The sequence below is a fragment of the Cibotium barometz genome, chromosome 37, assembly GCF_041138505.1.
Source record: "Cibotium barometz isolate CiBa-2024 chromosome 37, ASM4113850v1, whole genome shotgun sequence".
Taxonomy (NCBI): Eukaryota; Viridiplantae; Streptophyta; class Polypodiopsida; order Cyatheales; family Cibotiaceae; genus Cibotium; species Cibotium barometz.
In genome coordinates, this window is record NC_141082.1 from 17,695,532 (window position 1) to 17,717,450 (window position 21,919).

General features: G+C 46.4%; 1 protein-coding gene across 1 annotated transcript in view; it reads right to left on the reverse strand.

The window, feature by feature from the left end:
* LOC147617019 (RNA helicase family protein) overlaps positions 1-21,919 on the reverse strand; it is a 70,305-nt gene that overhangs the window by 27,135 nt on the left and 21,251 nt on the right. Inside the window, exons 3-7 of the mRNA XM_086776646.1 lie at positions 7,070-7,227; positions 6,783-6,888; positions 6,367-6,591; positions 5,391-5,486; positions 4,976-5,251 (exon numbers count right to left, since the gene is read on the reverse strand). Coding sequence (XP_086632772.1) covers positions 4,976-5,251; positions 5,391-5,486; positions 6,367-6,591; positions 6,783-6,888; positions 7,070-7,227 — 861 coding nt within the window. The remainder of the gene's footprint in view (positions 1-4,975; positions 5,252-5,390; positions 5,487-6,366; positions 6,592-6,782; positions 6,889-7,069; positions 7,228-21,919) is intronic.

Sequence of the window (21,919 nt, forward strand, 5' to 3'; positions counted from 1 at the left end):
CTTATGGATGGGGGAAATAGTGTGTAAAGTCCATGCGGGCAGGAACCCCTCTACGATAGCCATGAGATGTGCTATAAATGGCGCCACCGTGTCGGCTGCATATTAAAAATGCTCACCTCTAAGGCCTGTGTGGTCCTCCTCGCGTCTGTGCTAGAGTCGGCGTATAGCACTCTCCACCATATCTACTGTAAAGAAAGTAGAGTGAGTGGGCCGAGGCTCTGAAGGATAGGGTATAGGCGGCTGATCTGGCACATCATATAGTGACTGAGCATACGTATGTGAGATCTCGGGGTCAGAGATAGGGGTGTGTGATCGGTGTTCCCGTAGCCTCCGCCAAGCCTCAGCTGAATCGTTGCTCAAAAATAAGTGGTACATGTCCCAGTGTTTGGTTTCATCGAACATGCGTTTCTTACGGCGAGTTAAAGATTGGTTAAATCTCTGTGCCTTGTGGCCCGAGATTTCACCTCTCTCTACCTCCCATTTGAGACGTGAACGAGTAGCCCAACACTCCTCATCATACCAACTATTTTGGGGCATCTTTCCAGTGTTACTCTTGGTGGTACTCCTACAAGAATGTGGGACGCTCAATAGGGCGGATGTATGTAATAAATCTGTAAGCTATGTAGTAAGAGTGTCAAGAGGTGAGTGTGGGTCTAGATGAAGAAGACCTCGGTAGATCACAATCATGTGCTAAATATATAGTAGGGTGAAGTGATGTACTAGTAGTAGGTAAAGTGGTAGAACTAGAAGGATGTGCTCATAACGATAGTAGCAGGTATGTATGATCCGCCCCAATAGGACAAGTAGGGATGGAAAAAGAGTCCACGAGACTCATGGTCTCTATGGGACCAAGAATGTAGTCAACAGTGCTCCTCCCTCCTCCACATGGAAAACAAGTGTAGGCTTTTGAGCCTGGCCACCTCTCAAAACCATTATAAATAATGAGCCGATGATGCACACCAAACACCAATAGCTGTCTCCCATGTTTTTTGATCTCCCCTCAATCCTCCGAAGATCTCTGTGTCCCAAGGTCCTCCTCATCCAGCCCCCTCAAATGTGGATCCTCCATGTCATACACCTCACACTGTCTACTCTGGGTCCTAGCATTAAAGTCTCCCACTAGCAAAATATCCCCTCTCCTCCTTTACTCCGTGATCCCTCCGACAATGCTATGAATATCTCCCCCTCCTCTGCTATAGCATCCTCCATCTGATCTCTATGACACTTCCCCAGAGCAAAAAGTGAGCCATCTGGTGAGAAATAGCACACAGCAATATATACCGCCCTCGTACCCGTGAGCTGCACTCTGACCCACATGAACCTAGCCGCCTCATCTCGGCTCATCACTGTAACACGTGGCCGGAGCTCCTCCCTAAAAAGTACAGCCACTCCCCCCGATCCTCGAACACCTCCTGCCCATCTAGTCTGTCCTCTAGGGGCAAACTCCCATGTATAGCCTGTCACCCTCGGCAAACTCCTCTCTTGACTCTGGTGTGTCTCTGTGAGAAAAATGATGTCCCGATCTCCAAGCACCTCCTCAAAACGCCCTGGATCTGACCACAGTGACCCATTGCAGTTCCACACTGCCATCTGTACCTTTGTCTCATAGGCCCCGAGTCCCTATTCGACGATCTTGCCATCAATGATGACATGACCATCGCGATAGAAGGCTTTTTTTCCCGCCATTCGTGTCGCCTTCACTTTGGGCATCTCTTGTTTGCGATGTGCCGCTTGTGCCTTGCTAAGGTCATCATCCAAGTAAATTCTGTCCCCAGGTAAACCTCTAGCTACTACCCTTTTTTTCAAAAATGTAACCCTTCCTGTGTCATCCTCAAACTGTAATATGAGAGGACGTGGACTAGAAGTGTCTCTACCTGCTCTCCAAGCTTTCTTGAAGGGTGTCTCACCTTCGTCATATCCCAATTTCTTGCATAGCATTTTCCCATCCTCTTCGGGAGTAGAGCCTTCCCCTTCGGGCATGCCTGTCACCCATACGTTCAATCGGCGTACCTGAAGCATTCTCTCCTCCTCAAGGGTGGCATTCATCAAAGCCGTTCGCCCTTTTGTTTGGACCACCACCCAATCCTTTTCAGCCTCTTGCTGAATTTCCTGTTTCACCTTAGCTGTCTCCACCTTCACCTCCTCCTTCACCACCTCAGCAAACCCCTTCTTGAGCTCGGCCTTGATTTCTTCGATGTCAGGGCTGATCTCACCTTCTCCTTAAGCTGAGAGATCTCTGTTTGCATGGTTGACCGTTCCTCTCGTAATGCTTTGATTTCACCTAAATACGTGTCTTCTTGCCATACCAGTATGTCTTTGATCACTTTCAACCCGTCCTTTGATAAATCCCCTAGCACACTTTTCTCCTTTGATAAATCCCCTAGCACACTTTTCTCCTCCTGTCCTGAAATGTGTTTTTCCATCTTGTCTATGATGTCGGTCAACTTGCCATACAAGCCCTCCCATTTGGATAATCGGGTAGGTGTAGGTGCCATTGTACTCCAAAAGAGGAGGCAGATGATGGCGCTCAAGCTCAGAGTGGTAGCTCTTCTGCAGAGGGCGCAAAAGAAAGAGAGAGAGAGAGAGAGAGAGAGAGAGAGAGAGGGTTATGTTGCTGCCTCCTTGGGGGCCTAAGAGAGAAAATTATGTTGCTGCCTTGGGGGCCTGAGGAAGGGTGGGTGGAATACAGGAGGCGGAGGGGCCCGGGTTCGCGTAGCGCCCAAGTGCGGAAGCCGGAAGGGTGGGTGGGGGCGCGCAGCCAGAGGGTGCAGGCGTGTAGAGAGAGAGAGAGAGAGAGAGAGAGAGAGAGAGAGCCCCAAAACGCAGGCACTAAATACAGCAATGAAACCCTAAAAATGCAAGCATGGTGAGCAGCAACTCCTAAATACAGCAGCGAAACCCTAAAAACGCAGGCATGGGTCCCAACTGAGTTAGTGTAGTGGTCAAAGCTTGCGACTTATAACCTCTAGGTTATGAGTTCAAGTCCCACTAGGCTCTCTCATGTTATAAAGGGACACCTATGCTCGCTTGATGTGTTTGGTTGCTCGGGCTCTTGCCCCTTGAACACTCGAGTGACTCCTCCTCCTCGGGTGGTGGATCACCCGAGATAGGAGGATCCAGACGAGACCCCTCCGCTGTTCCAGCGCTCGACTCATCACGGTGGTCATGGGGGATGCCTAATTCGTGGCTCTTGCCCGATGGTGCGTGGCCCTTGCCCGACCATGATAATTGGCTAATTGTTGGAAGGGGAAATCGGCTCCACCCACTTGAGTGGGCCCCAGGTGTGTACGAAAAAAAAAAACGCAGGCATGGTGTGTGTGTGTGTGTGTGTGTGTGTGTGTGTGTGTGTGTGTGTGTGTGTGAAATGAAATGAAGTGAAATGTTATATTAACGTCTTCAAAAGGCCATAATGACCTATGAGACCAAAAAGTTACATCATGGTGGATCTAATACAATGTCTGGATAAAAAACCAGAAAATGGAAAAGAAAAATGGAAAAGAGAGAGAGAGAGAGAGAGAGAGAGAGAGCACGGTGGCAGGCTACAGGGAAGAGAGGCATGAACAGCGGGCTGTAGCCTGTGAGAGGGAGGCGGGATGGAGAGAGAGAGAGAGAGAGAGAGAGATTGTATTAAGGTCTACAAAAGATGCGAAAGGTGTATGAGACCAAAAAGCTTTTACATGTGATCCATGAGTAAACTGGATGCCAAGACAACATGAAAAACTAAAAGACAACATACTATGTAGACCCCTCTGTGTACACTAGAAATAGGTAGCAGAAGAACCTCATGTGTCTGGACTCATATCGTGTGGTCCTTATGAGGACCTGGCCTCAATATCCACCACACGTGGGGCTGCTATCACCATTTGGGTCCCGAAGCATGAATAGCTGTGATGTAAGAACATCATTAAGTCCAAAAGCTCTTCTCTGGGACATGATGAATACTAGTGTGACTAGCCATTGTGTCTATCTTTAGCCAATATGAGTGGTGTTGCTCTAGGCTAGTATGACTAGTAGTGCTTCACTCTAGGGCTCTGGGCTCTGCTAGTGTGACTAGTATCCCTATCTCCTGTTTGACTGGAGCTTGCTAGTTTGACTAGCTGCTCTATTTGACTAGATGAGAGGCCAGTTTGACTGCACCAATTTGATTGGGAACACACACCAGAGTAGCCTATGCCTGTTGTATGACTGTACGGGTTAGCTCCCAGCTGTGTACGGACCATTCCTGCATGGTGCTGACCTCGACCAGCACATCTGTAGGGTCTACATACACAGTGTCCAGAACCATGCTTGCCAAGCTTGGGCAGAGGCTTAACTCTGCTGGGATTCACACTCAATGTTGTGTCCCGGGATCTCCAAGCGGCTCTGCCGCACGTGGCTGTATACCGGGCATTTGTTGGATCTGCTGGCAAGTCCTGAAAAGAACGGCTTCCAAGGGATAGTGCTAGATAAAGACAACATCACCGCCCCGTACTCCCGTACGAGCAAACCGTTTCTCTTGTTAGCTCTCTTGAAGACTGCAAGAAGGATTTCAGTGGACATGTTGCCATCCTCAGCAACTCTGCAGATTTATTTAGTAACCTGACCATAAGACTGCCTGGTGGGATGGTACAGGGTTGTATCAGTATGATCCAGATGGAAAACAGGCTAAAGCTTTTGAAGACATGCTTAGAATTCCTGTAATCTGCCATAGCGATAAGGAGTGCCAAACGCACCACATAGAGGGGGACAAAACAAACAAGGCAAGGTGGCCTGTTGGTGATTCCAACACAGCCAAACAAGGGCACACACACTAAATTATGTCATGATACATTGATGAATGTTATATTCCAACCTTATATGTATTCTTTCACCCAAGTCTCTTGTTGTTTGTGCAAAAGAGCAGATATATCAAGTAATCCTGTACTTTATAGGGCACTTCTACTACTTAATAGATGGAAAAATGCCTCTCTCAGATCAACAATGGATGAACCCATACCAATCTCCGAAGTAAAACACCAGTAGTACAGAAAAGCAGCCGGGTACTTGGGGAACGTTTAGATTCAAGCCGAATTTGATAGCCAACCGTTTCTCCCAAGCTATCGCCCCTTTCAGCTGCAACACGAGCTGCAACAGATAAGGCAGAGATACGCCGAGGCTGAGTACAGATGATGTTACAATCAGCCCCACGCCCACTGGCTATTTCATGCTCCAGAATGAACTGTGGTAGCTGAGTTGTCTTGCCACAGCCAGTTTCTCCAGACACTACCAGGACCTGTCATAAGCACACACGAAAGTCTACTTCAGCAGCTGGAAATGGGCCATTTTGTGTTAGCAACAGCTTAATCAAAGCGTCAATTCCTTGCAAAGAGACAGATAAATCCCACCATGGGAAAAAAATAGCAATAGCACACCTGATTTTTTGCAACAGCCTGTATAAGTTCAGCCCTCATCTTATAGGCAGGCAGCTTCTCTCTAAACGAGAGCATTGCTCTAACAGAGTCGCTTGCCTGCAGCTCACATGCAATGAAAAGCAGTTTGTTTGATTCAATCTTATAAAGCCCAAAACCTGCAGTTAAGAGGAGAGAATTGCAACATTTCATCTTCAATCTTTTATGAGACACAAAAAAAAAAAACACAGCTTTAGGATAGCACTTTGTACTCAACTAGGGCTGGATACTGGAGCACTAATGCTGGTTGCACATTGCTGAAGGCTGGATTTGAAGTCTAGAAGGCTAAAGCTTTGCAACGTTGTGGGTTGCTAGATCTTGCCCTCAATGGAGCTGGAGACTAAAGCTCTGTTGCCGGCTGCATCTTCCTGAAGGCTGGATCTGAAGTTTAGAAGCTTTGCAAGGTTGTGGACTGTAGAAGTTTAGCAAAATTGTGGGCTGCTAGATGTGCTAGAGGACTGCTCTCAGACCAAGCTTGAGAGGAGAGAACCCCCTTTTTACAGAAGGGAATTATCTAATGTAGTTCTTCACTGAAAAAGGTGACCCTTGGAGTTATTTATAGGGCCTTATCTCTTCATTTTATCATCGACGATGCAACCCATACGAACCTACACCACCTCATTGTTCACTTATGGCCATTTGATCTCAGCCTAACTAGCTCTATCCCATAATCCTCCCCATAGGAATATGAAGGAATGCTTAGTCCATATATGGCGGTGCCAAATATCCCTTCTGCATCATCTTATTAACTGCAACAACTGGGAAATTTTATCTGCAACCTTATTTGATACTCGAACAGTACTCAATTTAATTTTAATATTGGTACTGGCAGTAGTTCTGGGCCCAATTTTATCTTTGAGAACATATTAGTCTAGAAGTGATACATGTGATGTAGAGCAATACTTTGGAATAATAGCCTAACAAGAATATCATAAAGCACCTGCAACTGCTGTTGCTGATCCCTTAACTCCAAACTCAACTTGTTTTTGTCAAGCTTTGGAGCTTCTGTCTCATCATTGACTGGAACTTTTGACTGCTTTGACCTTGAACTAAGGTCATTTGAGCTATCCTGCCTGCCATTTGCACTGGAAGATGCAGAACCAGAGTCTCGGAACCTGGCAAGCACGTGCTCAACTCGAAGCTCAGTATCAGCAGACATTTGAATCTGTCCAAACACAACCGCATACATTAGGGTAAGTAGCCATGCAAGCTCCTGGCATGAACCTGAGAGAAATACCAGGCCAGGCTCCAGGAACATGAACATTTCTTTTCGCAGATGTTATATTGCCTCTTATAATGCACATACACAAGATAACCAAAGGCAGAAGGTAACGTTTGCCAGGAAAGGACCCATACCTCACGCTGACTAGACCCATGCCTCTTGTCCAAATCTGCACGGTAGTTTGGCAGGGGTACTTTGCTTACAACATAGACTGTGTTTGTGCCCTTGTTGTATGCATGGCTTTCTTTCACATACAAACAAAGATTATGCACGTGTCAGAAGCTGTGCAAGCATATTTCTGGCTTATACAAGTTAGTGCTTTCAATAATGCTAAGTAAAAATCCAAGACATGCCACAGAACAAGAAGTACTAGTAGGCCTAAAGTCTAAAGCTAAGGCTTCCATGAGTAGGAGATTCCTACAAGTAAAGGCTGGCTTCAGCAGCTAATCTTTCCAGCATTATTCCGCCACTGCGACCAATGTTTTCCTTCACAACAAGCTCCTGCATGTCTTTCTGTGTTTTGAGTCCTTCAATCTTGTCCAGCCACTCATCCTCATCCAATTTCACCTCTGGAGGACGCTATATAAAAGCAAAAGCCAAAAAGATGCCAAAAGTTAGCCATGATTGCCATATGCAATGAGCTTATCTAAGTTTGACTATGATAAGCTCCAAAGAATCTCTATAAACCTAGTAATGCATGCAATCCTAACATGCTTTCGCCGATCATGCAAGCACCCAGTCTCTGCCCAATCTCTGATTAGCACACATCACCTAGTCACTTTTACCCCCCAAGAAAAGTTAAGTCCAAATAAAACATCTGCTCATAAATGAAATTATAGCCCTCTGAGATCTAGATTACAATGCAAAAAATGAAGGGGGAGCTCCTTCAGTCCATGATATGGGAAATGCATGCTTGGGAGTGGCTTGACGTTGTATTCGGTTTGTAACATATGGTTGGGTGGAGAGTGCTAGCCAAACCCACCTGTGTCCTTGTAAAATTGTTCAGATGATGGTGATTGTTACGTCCCAACACGCCTAGGATTAGGGCTAGGGGCATGTGCTGATCCGAGATTAGGGTTAGAGTTAACCTAAGAATAGGGTTAAGAGCTTAGCTGGGCGGTGGGAACTTGAAGGGTTCACACGTGGGCTAAGGGCGCTAGCAAGATGAGGTCTACATTGGCTAAGAGCTTATAATCAATAGCATAGGGCTAATAATGGCCAAAAGCTTATAAATAAAGCAAGGGCCAATAATAGCCAAGTTATTACTATATAAGTAACCTCGGGATCACTTATTAGACACAAGAGGTCAAGTAGTCACATGGTGGCCTAGGGCTACCAAGGAAGCGTGCAGGATCTCATGGCCATGGAACTACAAGGTAGGTGATTCGGCCTAGTGGCATGCGGCGCTAGGTTGGGGCCATCGGTACCAAGCAAGCTTGCGGTAATTAGACCTCAGTGATTCGAGGAATTGAACCTACTGTCGGGTGGTGAATCGCTAGCCACAATCCATCGCGGTCAAGCGATGCGTACAACGATGTCGAGTCTTTGAAACCTCGTTAGGGTTTCGGTCTTGGCTGGGTAGTAGGGGGAAAGGTTGGCCATTCCACCTATGATCATGCTTAACGGAGGTTTTATGTGGGGTGAACTCGGGTGGTATGGGATGCCAAAGTATATTCTCATGTAGGATCTCCTAAGGCTTCACACGTTTCTTGTTTGAGACACTCTGTGCTTTGGCATAGTTGACCCTCTGGTCACTAAAAGGAGCAATCCTAGTCTATGAGAGTGAAAACAAGATAAGGGACTTTCTTGGTTGTCTAAGCATTATTGCCATGTCACTCATAGGGTGACAAGTTCTACAATTCACCACACACTCTCGTTATCGCCATGAAAGAGATGAGAAGGTTTGCTTTTTGGTCTTAGACTGAATGTCGAGACCAATGGACTATTGGACCATTTTATACTCCAAGGTGAACACAATTCCACGGGGTTATTTTGATTCAAGGACTTGGGTGGATTTTCCACTTGTTCGATGGGGTGTAACCCATGGTCATGTTAGTGGTGGAATACGTTATAACCATTGTCCTTCAGGATCTCTGTTAATGGGATTGCGTAGACCTTTGGTTTATCCCAATTTGGTGAAAGTGGCTGTTAGCTATATGCTTTCAGGTTGTTCAAGGACATGTAACATACGCGCAAGTTGATGGGGAGTTTTATGCTTGCCCTAAAGCAAACGTAAGTATCTACCGGTTATGTGTGAAAACACAATCTCCGTTCAGCTCAGATGAGGATTGGACAGGGAAGATCTTGTACCTGAAGTACATGGCACTAGGACTTCATTGTGCATTCAGTGGACTACTGTTTGCTGAGAACTAATGTAGTACCATCTGGTATGACAGTTGAGTTGTTTTGTGTCTGTGCTAGGGCTGTTACGGTAGAGCTTATTGCACTATGACTAGATGTCCTATTGAGATTCAGCTCGTGTACGAAAGTTGGATTAACAGTAAGCAATTGGATCTTTGCAGCAGGATCTATAAGAGGAGTCTTACACTAGCCTAGGTAACAGGCAATAGACTTGAGTAGATGCTATGGACGCATGTCCGGATCCACTTACATAGGCTTGTCTCCTTATGCATTCACGAGGACGTGAATTGAACAGAAAGGGAGAAGTATGTTACGTCCCGACAAGCCTAGTGTCACGTGCACACAGCGTGCCATGCTAATCCCTCATCTGGCAGTAGTGTAGGCATTCATTTAGGGCATGATATTCAGTAGATATATGAGTCTGCAGAATCCAGTGGTGCCACATCAACAACCCGACTCCACACGCATGTAAGCATAGCATAAAACATGTACTTTTCTCAGTCGTGTGTATTATCAGGCCGACCAACAGTTCCACAGGCCGACTTGCATCATGGGAGCCTATATAAGGCACAACCATCTTTGTACATAGGCAGTCAGTAGAAGGTCTAAAGTCAACCTTTTGGTCAGGCCAAAGGCCTCAAAAGGTGTACAGACATCATCATTTTTGTACCATACAATACATTGAACACACAGCTCATCTCTCTCTCCTCTCTCTGTCTAATCATCATTAAAGTTTGCATCATTGTTCTTTATCAGGCTTAGGGCTGAGGATCAAGTAAGCAAGGATTCCACGCATACAACATTGGTATCAAAGCATTTAGGCTTAGCCAAGTTGTCCTAGGAAGGTGCACAGAATCCGTAACAAAGTACAACAAAGGTAGCATTATAAGGTGGTCCCCAGCAAGCAAAGCTAGAGGAAAGCATTCTTTGGGAGAGTGTGCTCAAAGGAGGACACCAGTTAACTCTCAAATCAGTTCCCGAGGCAAAGCAACAAGCATGATCATTCTCGGCAGGAGACCATAGCTGTGTTAAGGGAAAGGGATTGCAAGCATGGGGACAAAGGGGAACAGATGCACGGTTCTTCAACTGGACTTGGAGTGGAATTTGAGAAGTGGCAAGGTGTTCAGGCAATCAAAGTCAAGGTCAGTGGTCCAAGGAGGTCCGAGGAAGGATGACAGGTTTCCAACCCGTCATCAAGTTAAGTAGGGATTCACAATGCTTTTCATGTGAGTCTCCTAAGAGCATATAAGGATCCCGAACCTTTGGAACCATTGAACCAGGATCCACATGTCACGTGCACGCCCCGTGCCATGGCTAAATCTCAGCATGAACAATAGAATCCCTAACTAAGTCAGCATTTAGAGCGGTACAAAAGGGTTGATAAATGCTTGTATATGGCTAGGCCCTTGGTCAACACCAAAGGGGTTAACCTCTGGCCCTACATATCCTGTACTAACTTATGAGAACGATGGAATGATGAATCTCTGCTGAATGAAATGAATATGATGACTTTTTCTTATATAGTATGCTGAGGTACAGGTCGGCCAGCTACAAATGCAGTCGGCCTATTGCATGGACAAAATACATAAAATATTCTGTTAAATGACTGCGCTGAATATGCTGCTGCCCACACTTGCTGCCATGCCTTAAGCACCTGGCCGCCTGCTGCTTGGACCTCTGTAGGCTGCCAACAATAGATTGTTGGCTGCCGATAGGGTCCCATGCCCTTATGGTGATGATGACGCTGTGGATGATGATGATGATACTGCTAATGGTACTGATTTGATGTTGAGGCTACTAATGCTATCGATCACAGAAAACCTGACACCAATCTCTCTCTTCTTCTATCTTCTCAGTCTTAATCAAGCTTAGGGTTGTGGATCAATATAGCAAAGGCTTCCGCGCATGCAACATTGGTATAAAAGCATTCAGGCTCAGCCATAGTCACAAGGGACGGGGGACGGTGACGGGTGACGGGGACGGGGACGGGGACGGGGACGGGACGGGGGACGGCCATAAGTAAGGAACGGGGACGGGGGAGGGAACGGCACTCAAAAAATACTTTTTTTATTTTATTTTTCTACTCTACACTTATTCTACTTTGGAAGTACATCAAAATGAGCACAAATTTACACTAAAATGGTAAGCTTTTGAGTCATATTAATAATTAAGTAGATACAAAATGAGTCATGACTCAAGAGTCAGGAGTCAGGACTAAGCCTTAAGGAGGCAGAATACATGGACGGACTCAAATGAGTCAATGACAAAAAAGTGCTGAAGACTAGACGCTAGAGGCTAGAGCTAAGTGTGTGTGAGAAGGAAGAATTAGGGTTAGGTCATGTGGGAGACATACACAGAGAAGAACAAGGGAGAGAGAGAGAGAGAGAGAGAGAGAGAGAGTTGTGGGGATAAGTCAACTCATCATGAGGCATGAGTGTGTGACTCCCCTATCACACATGTATATTGCACTAGTACACATAGTGCACTTAGTACATTAAAAGTACTAAGTGTACTATGTACTATAACTTATGGGCTTGTACACACTATAAGGGTGGGCATAACGTCTTTACCCCAACAACCTCCCACTTAAAGGCAAAGTGCCCTTGAGTAAAGGAAAAGAAAAATCAGCATGTACATGATAATATACAAGGCCAAATCAAGGCTGAAACTGGCCTCATCCAATGCCCATCAAGTGTCTGCAATGAGCAAACCGCTCCGGAGGCAAACTCTTTGTCAACAGATCAGCCGGGTTGTCATCCGTATGAATCTTAACAAGCTGAATTTGCTTGTTCTCTATCACCTCTCTGATGAAGTGATACTTCACATCCACATGCTTCGTCTTTGCATGAAAGACAGGGTTCTTTGCCAACTGGATGGCACTCTGACTGTCACAATGCAACAATGGAATATCCCCTGTATAGCCCAAATCAACCACTAACCGAGATAGCCATAATGCCTCCTTGCAAGCCTCTGTGGCTGCAATATACTCGGCCTCTGTAGTAGATAAGGCTGTGCACTTCTGCATCCTGGATATCCATGACACAGCACCTCCTGTGAATGTAAATACATAACCGGTAGTAGACTTCCGGTTATCTGGATGACCGGCATAATCCGAATCCGTGTAACCATGCACTAATGCATCCTGTTTGCCAAAGCAAATGCACAAATCTTGTGTGTCCTTCAGGTATCTCATGACACCTTTCACTGCTTCCCAATGCTTCTTGCCAGGGTTGGCCATGTATCTAGAAACCACTCCCACTGCAAATGCAATGTCCGGCCTAGTAGCAACCATGGCATACATGAGACTGCCACAAGCTGAAGCATACGGAATCTTGGCCATATCAACCCTGTCTCTATCTGACTGTGGACTGTCCATAGCACTGAGTTTCACATATGGAGGCAAAGGAGTACTAGTCTTCTTCCCCCCATCCATATTGAACCTCTGCAAGACTTTGCCAATGTATTCCAAAGGTTTGATGCAGCCTCTGCTTCAAGGTATCCATCTCCTTACGAGATTTCCCGGCAATCAACATATCATCAACATACAAGATGAGGATCAATAGACTGCCATCCAAAGCTTTCTTAGTGTACAAGCAGTGATCTATGTCACTTCTCCTGAATTTCTGAGATTTCATGAATGTATCAAATTTATGATACCATTCTCTTGGTGCCTGTTTGAGCCCATAAAGACTCTTTTTCAGCTTGCATACAAGCTTCTCCTTTCCACTTACTGCATAACCCTCTGGCTGTTGCATATATATCTCCTCATGGAGATCACCGTGAAGAAAAGCAGTCTTCACATCCATCTGAATCAAGTCCAGATCATCATGCGCAACCAAAGCTAACACAGCTCTAAGTGTGGTCATTTTGACCACTGGAGAGAAGATCTCCTCAAAGTCCACACCATATTCCTGCTTGAAGCCCTTAGCCACTAACCTGGCTTTGTATCTTGGCTTTGCATCTGGTGCAACTTTGAGCCTGTATACCCACTTGCATGGCAAAACCTTCTTGCCTGCAGGCAAATGCACCAACTTCCATGTTCCATTTTTATGCAGAGAATCCATCTCTGACTTCATGGCACGCTCCCATAGAGCTTTGTCTGCCCTCTGTGAAGCCTCCTTATAACATGAGGGCTCCCCACAGTCAGTAAGCATCAAGTAGTCAACCCCTGGAACAAACCTGTCAGGGGCTCTGGAGGGTCTTGTGGACCTCCGTACCCAATGACCATCATTTGCAGGTTGCTGTCCAGCCTGCATATCACCCATTGGTGGCTCCTGTTCCATGCCATAAGGCTGAAAAATCATGCCTGGTATCTCCTCTAACTGTGGTATATCCATAGGGATATCTTCTGCCATCTCTGGCTGTCCATTTGGACCATTTTCAGCACCATTTAAGGGCTGGTTTTCCTGCTGTAATGGCTGATTTACAGCCCTTTGTTGTTGTCCATGATGTCCATCATCATCAAAGATGACTCTGCCAGGCTCCTGTTCCCTTGCAGGCTCCTTATACATGCATGTTTCATCAAAGATGACATCATTGCTGCGTATAATCTTTCTATTCACAGGATCCCAAAGTCTATACCCCATTTCACCTCTGTCACCATATCCTAGGAATATGCATTTGTGAGACTTAGGATCAAGTTTGGTGCGCATTTCCCTGCGTATGTGCACGTACGCAACGCAACCAAACACTCTCAAGTGCTTGTATGACGGAGGCTTCCCTGTCCATACTTCCTCTGGCACTTTCCCACCAAGCCTCGTGTTAGGTGACCTGTTCATAAGGTGAACGGCTGTCATAACAGCTTCAGCCCAAAAACCATGAGGTAATGCAGCATGTGACAACATAGAACGGACCTTCTCCTGAATGGTCCTGTTCATCCTCTCTGCTGTCCCGTTTTGTGGAGGATCATAAGGAGTAGAGAGCTCCCTCTTGATGCCTTTAGCATCACAAAAGTCCTGAAACTGTTTGGACATATACTCTCCACCATTGTCGGAACGCAAAGCTTTCAGTGTTTTACCAGTTTGATTCTCAACATGAGCAACAAACTTCTGAAACACTGAGAATGTATCACTCTTCAAACGAAGAGGATAAACCCACACCTTGCGTGTGGCATCATCTATAAAAGACACAAAGTATTTTGCCCCTCCCAAAGAAAGCTGAGACATCTCACACACAACTGGTATCAGAGCCAAGAAGAAGGCCAGGGGTGATCAAACCTGCTGACCTGTAAGCCATGCCCACAACAAACACCAGCAGGTGACAGGCTGAGGAAACCAGCCGCTGGAAGAGAAAGCGAGAAGGCGCCAGCCAATAGAACCGGGAGTTGTCAGCGTATGCGCAGAAGCGCTGAATCCAATAAGCTGGGCAGCAATTCGTGAGCTGTGCGAACTCAGGCGATAGCACCACTGAAGCGAAAGCAGCGCCATAGGCGAGAAGCATGGAGTTCTAGCGCTGCTGGCGAAGACGGCGAAGTGAGCGTTGGCGAACAAACGCTACACGGCGAAGGCTGGCGCTAGGCAAACGAAATCGTCAGGCGAACGTGAGCAGCTCGCAGCAGCGACCAGATACACGCAGGCGAAGCAAAGGCTACCACAGCCGAATAGTCGCGAGAGGTGGCAGCTCGGGCACGTAGAAGGGCAAGCGCTAGGCGAAGGCAGGCGTGTAATCTTGAAGGGCGAATCCAAGGGGGCATTGGCGTGGTACCTCGATTCGACATTGGGAAGCGTGTAGCGCTACACGGCTTCAGCCACGCATCCATTCAGCAACATCAGCTACAGCAACCGTTGCCCTTATTGCTTCTCAAACGCCATAGCTGGTAGAGGTCTCCGCCTCAATTGTGCAGAAGCCGTTGCCCTTATTGCTTCTCTAATCCACAGCAACAAACAGAACAGCAGCAGCATCATCACCCCCCTTTCCTGCAACAGAAAATCAGAAATCAAGGTATTTGCCTCAATTTTTTTTTGGGATTTGCAATTGAGCAAGTGCAATCATTAATTGAGCAGATACAGGCGCCGAATTGCTCAATTTTTGAGCAAAATTGGCAAAATTGGGTGACATTGGTCACAATCAGGATCAATTTGCAGGAAATTGGTCACAATCAGGATCAATTTGCAGGAAATTGGATGTCGAAATTTGGGGCTTTTGATGTAATTGTGCAATTAAGCACTCATACATGCTGTATGATGTGAGAAATCGCACATTTGGGTAAAATTGCAGCAAATTGCAGCAAATCGCAGTGCAAATCAAGGGGCTTTTGTGCCGATTTGGTTGATTTGCATGCAGGCGATCGCATTTGATGCTGTGAATAATGTGTTGATGCCTTACAAGCACTCAATGTGCCTGTAAATCAAGGGGCTTTCATGTATTTGATGTATATGTGGCCAGGGGGAAGCATTGTGAACACTCTGGATGTCTTCATGTGCGTCAATGTACCATGTATGATCAGAAATTGATCTTAATTCAAGGGGCTTTTCAAGTTCGTATGCTTGTTGAGCTTGGCAAAGCAGCAGGCAAGACATTTATGCCTTGAATCCTCAAAAATCAGCTTGCAGTCAAGGGGCTTTTGCCCAATTTCTGTTCGGAACTGTTGTATGCAGTGTACGGGACTGTAAAAGTCTGATTTTCACTCATTTGGACAGCCAGGAGAACATTTATTGCTATTGTACCTGCCGGTACAGATTTGGCACAGCTTTGTGCAAGTTTTGGCATGGCTGTACACTGTTTTGAGTGACCAAAAGGTTCAATTTCAACTGCTGTACTTGCCGGTACAGGTTTGGTACATCATTGGTGAGCACTTGGTATTGCTGTACAGTACTTTGGAAGGGCAACAGAGCACATTTAAGGTGCTGTCCAAAATCTGCAGCAACCAGATTTTGGTGTTTTCATCACATACAGTGGGAGAAAAGTTGCATTCTTGCTTCCGCAGTGGGAGATAAAGCTTGGGAGAACAACAGTGAGCACTTTGTGTGCTTTTGGTGCAGTGTTTGCACATTTTGCAGGGAGTCAGGCATTGACAGGTTGCATTTTGCTATGGCAACCACAGGTGAGAGCTCTTCATTGCTTCACATCAAGAAGCTTGAAGGCTCGCATAATTATGATATTTGGCAAACCCAGTGCTACAATGTGTTGCTCCAAAAAAAGCAGCACAAGCCTATCAAAGAAAGGGGTGTAATGCCCGCTTCTCTTACTGCTGAAGAGTGGGAAGATATGGATGAGCTGGCAAGATCTACTATCATGTTGTCTGTGTCAGACTCATTACTTTTCAGCATTCGTGAAGAGAAGACAGCTTGGGGAATGTGGCAGAGATTGCAGGACTTGTATGCCCAACAAAGTGCCTCAAGCAAAGTGTATTGGTTGAAGAAACTCATAGGTCTTCAGATGAAGGAAGGGGCGTCTATGACAGCCCATCTAAATGAGTTTAATGGTATTGTCAGCCAGGTCATTAATCAAAAGTTGGCAATGGACGATGAGTTCAAAGCCACTTTTCTCTTATGCACTTTGCCAGAGAGTTGGGATACATTCAGGACAGCCACTAGCAATTCGAATGCTATGCTGTCATATGCAGATCTTGAGGGTGCTCTCCTTCAAGAGGAGATGAACAGGAAAAACAACTCTGTTGGAAAGTCCAATGCAATGAATGCACGTGGGAGATCCCAGCAAAGGGGTAAAAGCCAAGAAAGGGGAAGGAGCAAGTCTCGCTCCAAAAAGGATTTGGAATGCCATTATTGTGGCAAGAAGGGACACATTAAAAAGCAATGCTACAAATGGAAAAATGATCAAAAGGAAAAGGGAAAAGGCAAAGACAAAGAGAAAGATGAAGCCAAAGATGTAAAGCCAAAGAGCAAAAGTGGAGTCAAGATTGAAGAAATCAATGTGTCACATGCAGGTGGCAGTGAGGATGAGGTCCTATTTACTTCTTCACTTGATGCCCATTCACTTCTTACAGGTGGTCATGGTATGCACTCATGGATCATTGATTCAGGTGCCTCCTTTCATGTCACAGGTTGCAGAGACTTGTTTATCAGGTATACTGCTAGCAATGAAGGAGTGGTTTATTTGGGTGATAACCATGCATGCAAGATTCTTGGCAGAGGTGATGTGAGGCTTGTGTTTTCAGATGGCTCACAGCTTATGCTCCATGATGTCAGGCATGTGCCTGAGATCAAGAAGAATCTGCTTTCTACTGGACAGCTTGATGATGCTGATTATGTTACCACATTTGGTAGTGGAAAGTGGAAGATTAGTAAGGGCTCACTGGTTGTTGCCAGAGGCTCTAAAGAGGACACTCTTTACTTCATGCATGCAGGTGTTTGTCACCATGCTAATGTAAATGCAACCGAGCTGCCGGAAATTTCTATGTGGCATAGCCGGTTGGGACACATGAGTGTCAAAGGAATGGAGCAATTGTCTCGTTTGGGTTACTTGCCTTCTCTAAAGTTTTCAAGTTTTCAGTTTTGTGAGCATTGTATATATGGTAGGCAACTACAGTGCCCTCACAAGAAAGCTCTTGGACAGAAAGATGCTCAGTTAGAGCTTGTGCATACAGATGTATGTGAGATGCCTCAGCTTTCTTTGGGAGGGGCAAAATACTTTGTGTCTTTTATAGATGATGCCACACGCAAGGTGTGGGTTTATCCTCTTCGTTTGAAGAGTGATACATTCTCAGTGTTTCAGAATTAGGGTTAGGTCATGTGGGAGACATACACAGAGAAGAACAAGGGAGAGAGAGAGAGAGAGAGAGTGGCGCAGCGGAAGCGTGGTGGGCCCATAACCCACAGGTCCCAGGATCGGAACCTGGCTCTGATACCAGTTGTGTGTGAGAAGGAAGAATTAGGGTTAGGTCATGTGGGAGACATACACAGAGAAGAACAAGGGAGAGAGAGAGAGAGAGAGAGAGTTGTGGGGATAAGTCAACTCATCATGAGGCATGAGTGTGTGACTCCCCTATCACACATGTATATTGCACTAGTACACATAGTGCACTTAGTACATTAAAAGTACTAAGTGTACTATGTACTATAACTTATGGGCTTGTACACACTATAAGGGTGGGCATAACGCCTTTACCCCAACACTAAGTAGTAAGGCCCATGAATCATGATCCATGAATGATTCATGGATCATTCATATTAATAATTAAGTAGATACAAAATGAGTCATGACTCAAGAGTCAGGAGTCAGGACTAAGCCTTAAGGAGGCAGAATACATGGACGGACTCAAATGAGTCAATGACAAAAAAGTGCTTTTGAGTCATATTAATAATTAAGTAGATACAAAATGAGTCATGACTCAAGAGTCAGGAGTCAGGACTAAGCCTTAAGGAGGCAGAATACATGGACAGACTCAAATGAGTCAATGACAAAAAAGTGCTGAAGACTAGACGCTAGAGGCTAGAGCTAAGTAGTAAGGCCCATGAATCATGATCCATGAATGATCATCCACGTGAAGTGCTCGCCTCATGGTCATGGGTAGCTTGTGCCAAAGAAGCATCAAGCTCATCCTCAGTCTCATCCGCACTGGCATGCTGCTCCTGCACCTCATCCTCTTGAATCATGATCCATGAATGATCATCCACGTGAAGTGCTCGCCTCATGGTCATGGGTAGCTTGTGCCAAAGAAGCATCAAGCTCATCCTCAGTCTCATCCGCACTGGCATGAAGCCTCATCCTCTTGTTGCTCTTCTTGTTGACTCATCTCCCACTCGGTGAAGGAATCTGCCTTCTTGGTCACGCTCTTGCAAAGCATTCGCAAGTTCGCGCTGACGAAGACAAGGTCATTGTCTTAAGAGTTCATTTTGAGTTATTTTTTTTCAGTTTTATGCCTCTTTGGCATCGATACCCAGAGTGGAATGTAAATGGATGTACCTGATCTGTCCCATAGGTCGGATTCGGCCTCCCGTGGACGTTAATATAACTTTCTTTCTTTCTTTCTACCCCGAGTCGGTTCCTCGTCCTAGAGGCAATGTGGCTGTAGGTACTCCAAAGTTGCTCCAAGCAAGAGGAGCTGACGGCCTGGCTAAGTATGCGGATGGCAAGCTGCTGCAGCTCCGGTCCATCTAAACCAAAGTCCTCCCACCATAGAGCAGCACCAACTTTGGAGCGGTCAACCGATGCATTAGGCACAAGACGATCCAAGATGATCCTCCATCCAGCGCTCACCTCCCGGTCGCTCTCCTGCTTGTTGCCTTGGAATTCTGGATCCACCACATAAGCTGCTGCATGCAATGGAGAGTAGTAGGAATTCCACCTTCCTAGACACAAGGCATGGATCTCCTCGTATCTGTCTTCGTCAAGCACAAAGTCTTTCAACTTCTCTATCATGCAATCCATGGCCTCGTAGACCTTGCCTATGTGTGCATGATCCCGATCGACCACATGACTCCATTGTAGAGGCTTGAGTTCCTCTCCCCATCGTCGTGGGATCCACGGCCACTCATGGTGTCCTTGTCGCTTCGACCGCTTCGTAGACGCTAAGCTTGTCAAGAAGTTCCCGTCTCTTCTCGGGCGTGACATTCGTGCAAAACCTCACCTCATGCCCACTCTCATGCAAGAGGTGGGCTCGCACTTTGTCGGCGCCACCCGTTCGCCGGTACGGGCAAAGCTTGCATACCCATGGCCGAGAACCGCCTCCATGAACGGATGGGGTGTAGTTAACCTCCTCCCACCATGTCCATCCCGTTGTCCTTCTACGAGAAGCCCCGGTACGTGAGAAGGATGCCATGGTTGAAGATGGCTTGACTCTTGAGCCTTGAGGAATGAGAGAGAGAGAGAGAGAGAGAGAGGCTAGAGGCTAGAGGCTTGGAAGTTGGAAGACTCAAGAGGCTTGAAAGTTGAGAGAGAGAGAGAGAGAGAGAGAGAGAGAGAGAGAGAGAGAGAGGCCTAGAGCCTAGAGGCTTGGAAGTTGGAAGACTCAAGAGGCTTGAGGGAGAGGTGAGAGAGAGAGAGAGAGAGAGAGTCTAGATTCTAGAATCTAGATAGTAGGGCGGCGGCCCGCGGGCCTTGTGTGAGAGCCTAGAGGCTTGGAACTTGGAAGTTGGAAGCTAGAAGAAGCTTGAGCCTTGAAAGCTTGAGCCTTGAGAGTTGTGTGTGCTTGTAGCCTTGTAGAGGCTTGTTCTTATATAGATAGGCAAGAGAGAGAGAGAGGAAAGCCTCAAGGGCAAGAGAGAGAGAGGGTGTAAACCGGCCTTCAGAAAGCAAAAGGGCGGTGAAACAACATTTGCACATAAAACACTTCAACACCATTGAGGACCTAGAAAAGGAAAACAAACAGGGGGAGCTAGAGTGCTCCTGCAAAAAGTACACGGACACCGATTGGCCCCAAATCGCAGTGGCGCCCCTTGCGGTATTTCTTTAATTGAAAATAAGAGCTTTGATTACAATATAAGGCTAGCAACTCAGCCGTCCCAGTAGAACTCCTGAAGCCTGCAAAGAACCTGCATCTGGCTTCTAATCCACACGGCATCCACAAACAAGTCCAGCCATTGTTCACATCGAAAGACTCTTCTCACATTGAGTCTGCATACAGAAGCTTTCTCCCATGATCAAGGCTGCCACAACCATCCATAGCCTCTCACACTATGCACAGCATCACACCCTGATACATCCAGTGCTTCTGCATCACCACACAGACTCCCAAACTGTCTCTCAAAAGAGTATCACAGCACAGCATACCATACAGTTGACACACCTGTACAAACCCTCTCTACCATCCAAGGGTACTATCCATCTCTGTCATGGACCCCTGTCCTATCAGTAGCAAGGCTGTACCAAACATGTGTCCACTCCTGTACCTTCTGCCTGCATGTGACCTGTCTCCTGGAGAAACCCAAAAACATGTTTCCTCATCGAGAAACCTACGACCTGTTTCCACATGAAACCCTTAGGCCTGTTTTCCTTTTGAAACTTCTGTCCTGTTTCCATACATCTAGTTACCTGTTCCCTCATGAAACATCTGGTAACATAGAGATGCCCATAACTGTAGGTCCCACTGTTCCTTTCTAGCATGAAGAAAACAATCTGCTCCATGAGCACGCAGCCATGCGAGCTTGCATCACTTCCATGCCAAGAAACATAACCAAATAACCTTGTACTTGCAGCCAAAGACCCAAGCACATAGCTGAATTTGCAACCAAACAAAAACAGCCCGTAAACTGTCCCAAAACAGTCCCGAATCCAAAACAAAGAGAAACTGAAAGTTCCATCAGATGAACGCCATCGACATGATGTCTATGTTCATGGAAATCCAGCCCCTCCTTTCTGTAGAAACACGGCGTCCTCCAAAAAGCACACACCTGGCAGCCTGTGTGTCTAGAGAAACCAACCTGTAAGCATCTCTTGTGCAAAAGAGCATGAACTTCAGCCCTCTGCGCCTGCAGTCCAGCCCCGTATGCATGGAGAAAAACATGTGCTGCTCTGTCCAGCACTGCCTGCAATCCACCTGTTGGCATGGGAAAGAGAGAGGGCACACCCAGTTCTGTGCGCCTGCAGTCCAGCAGCCCCTGCCTGCAAGAAACGCAGCCTTGCAGCCCCTGCCTGTATGCGCCTCTTCTTCAGGAAACCCTCCACGCACAGCAGCCTGTATGCGCCTGCTTTCTGTCCTGTCCGTACAGCTGTCCGTACAGTCGTACAGACCTGCATAGATACTCCTGTGCGCAGCCATCATAAAAACAGTCCACTTCTCCTCCCCGCAGCCCACATGCACGCCTCCTCCAAAAAGCAAGAGAGAGAGAGAGTCAAGAGAGAGACGTGGGCCTCCAAAAGTGGTGTAACCTCTAAATATTTCTTAGTGGCCTCCTAAGGTTTTGAAACCTTTTAAAACATTAATTTTATGGCCACCAAAGGTTATAAAACCTTTTTAATTAATGTCTCTTTGCCCCCCTTCACACTTGGGGTTGTCCACACATGGGCTTCC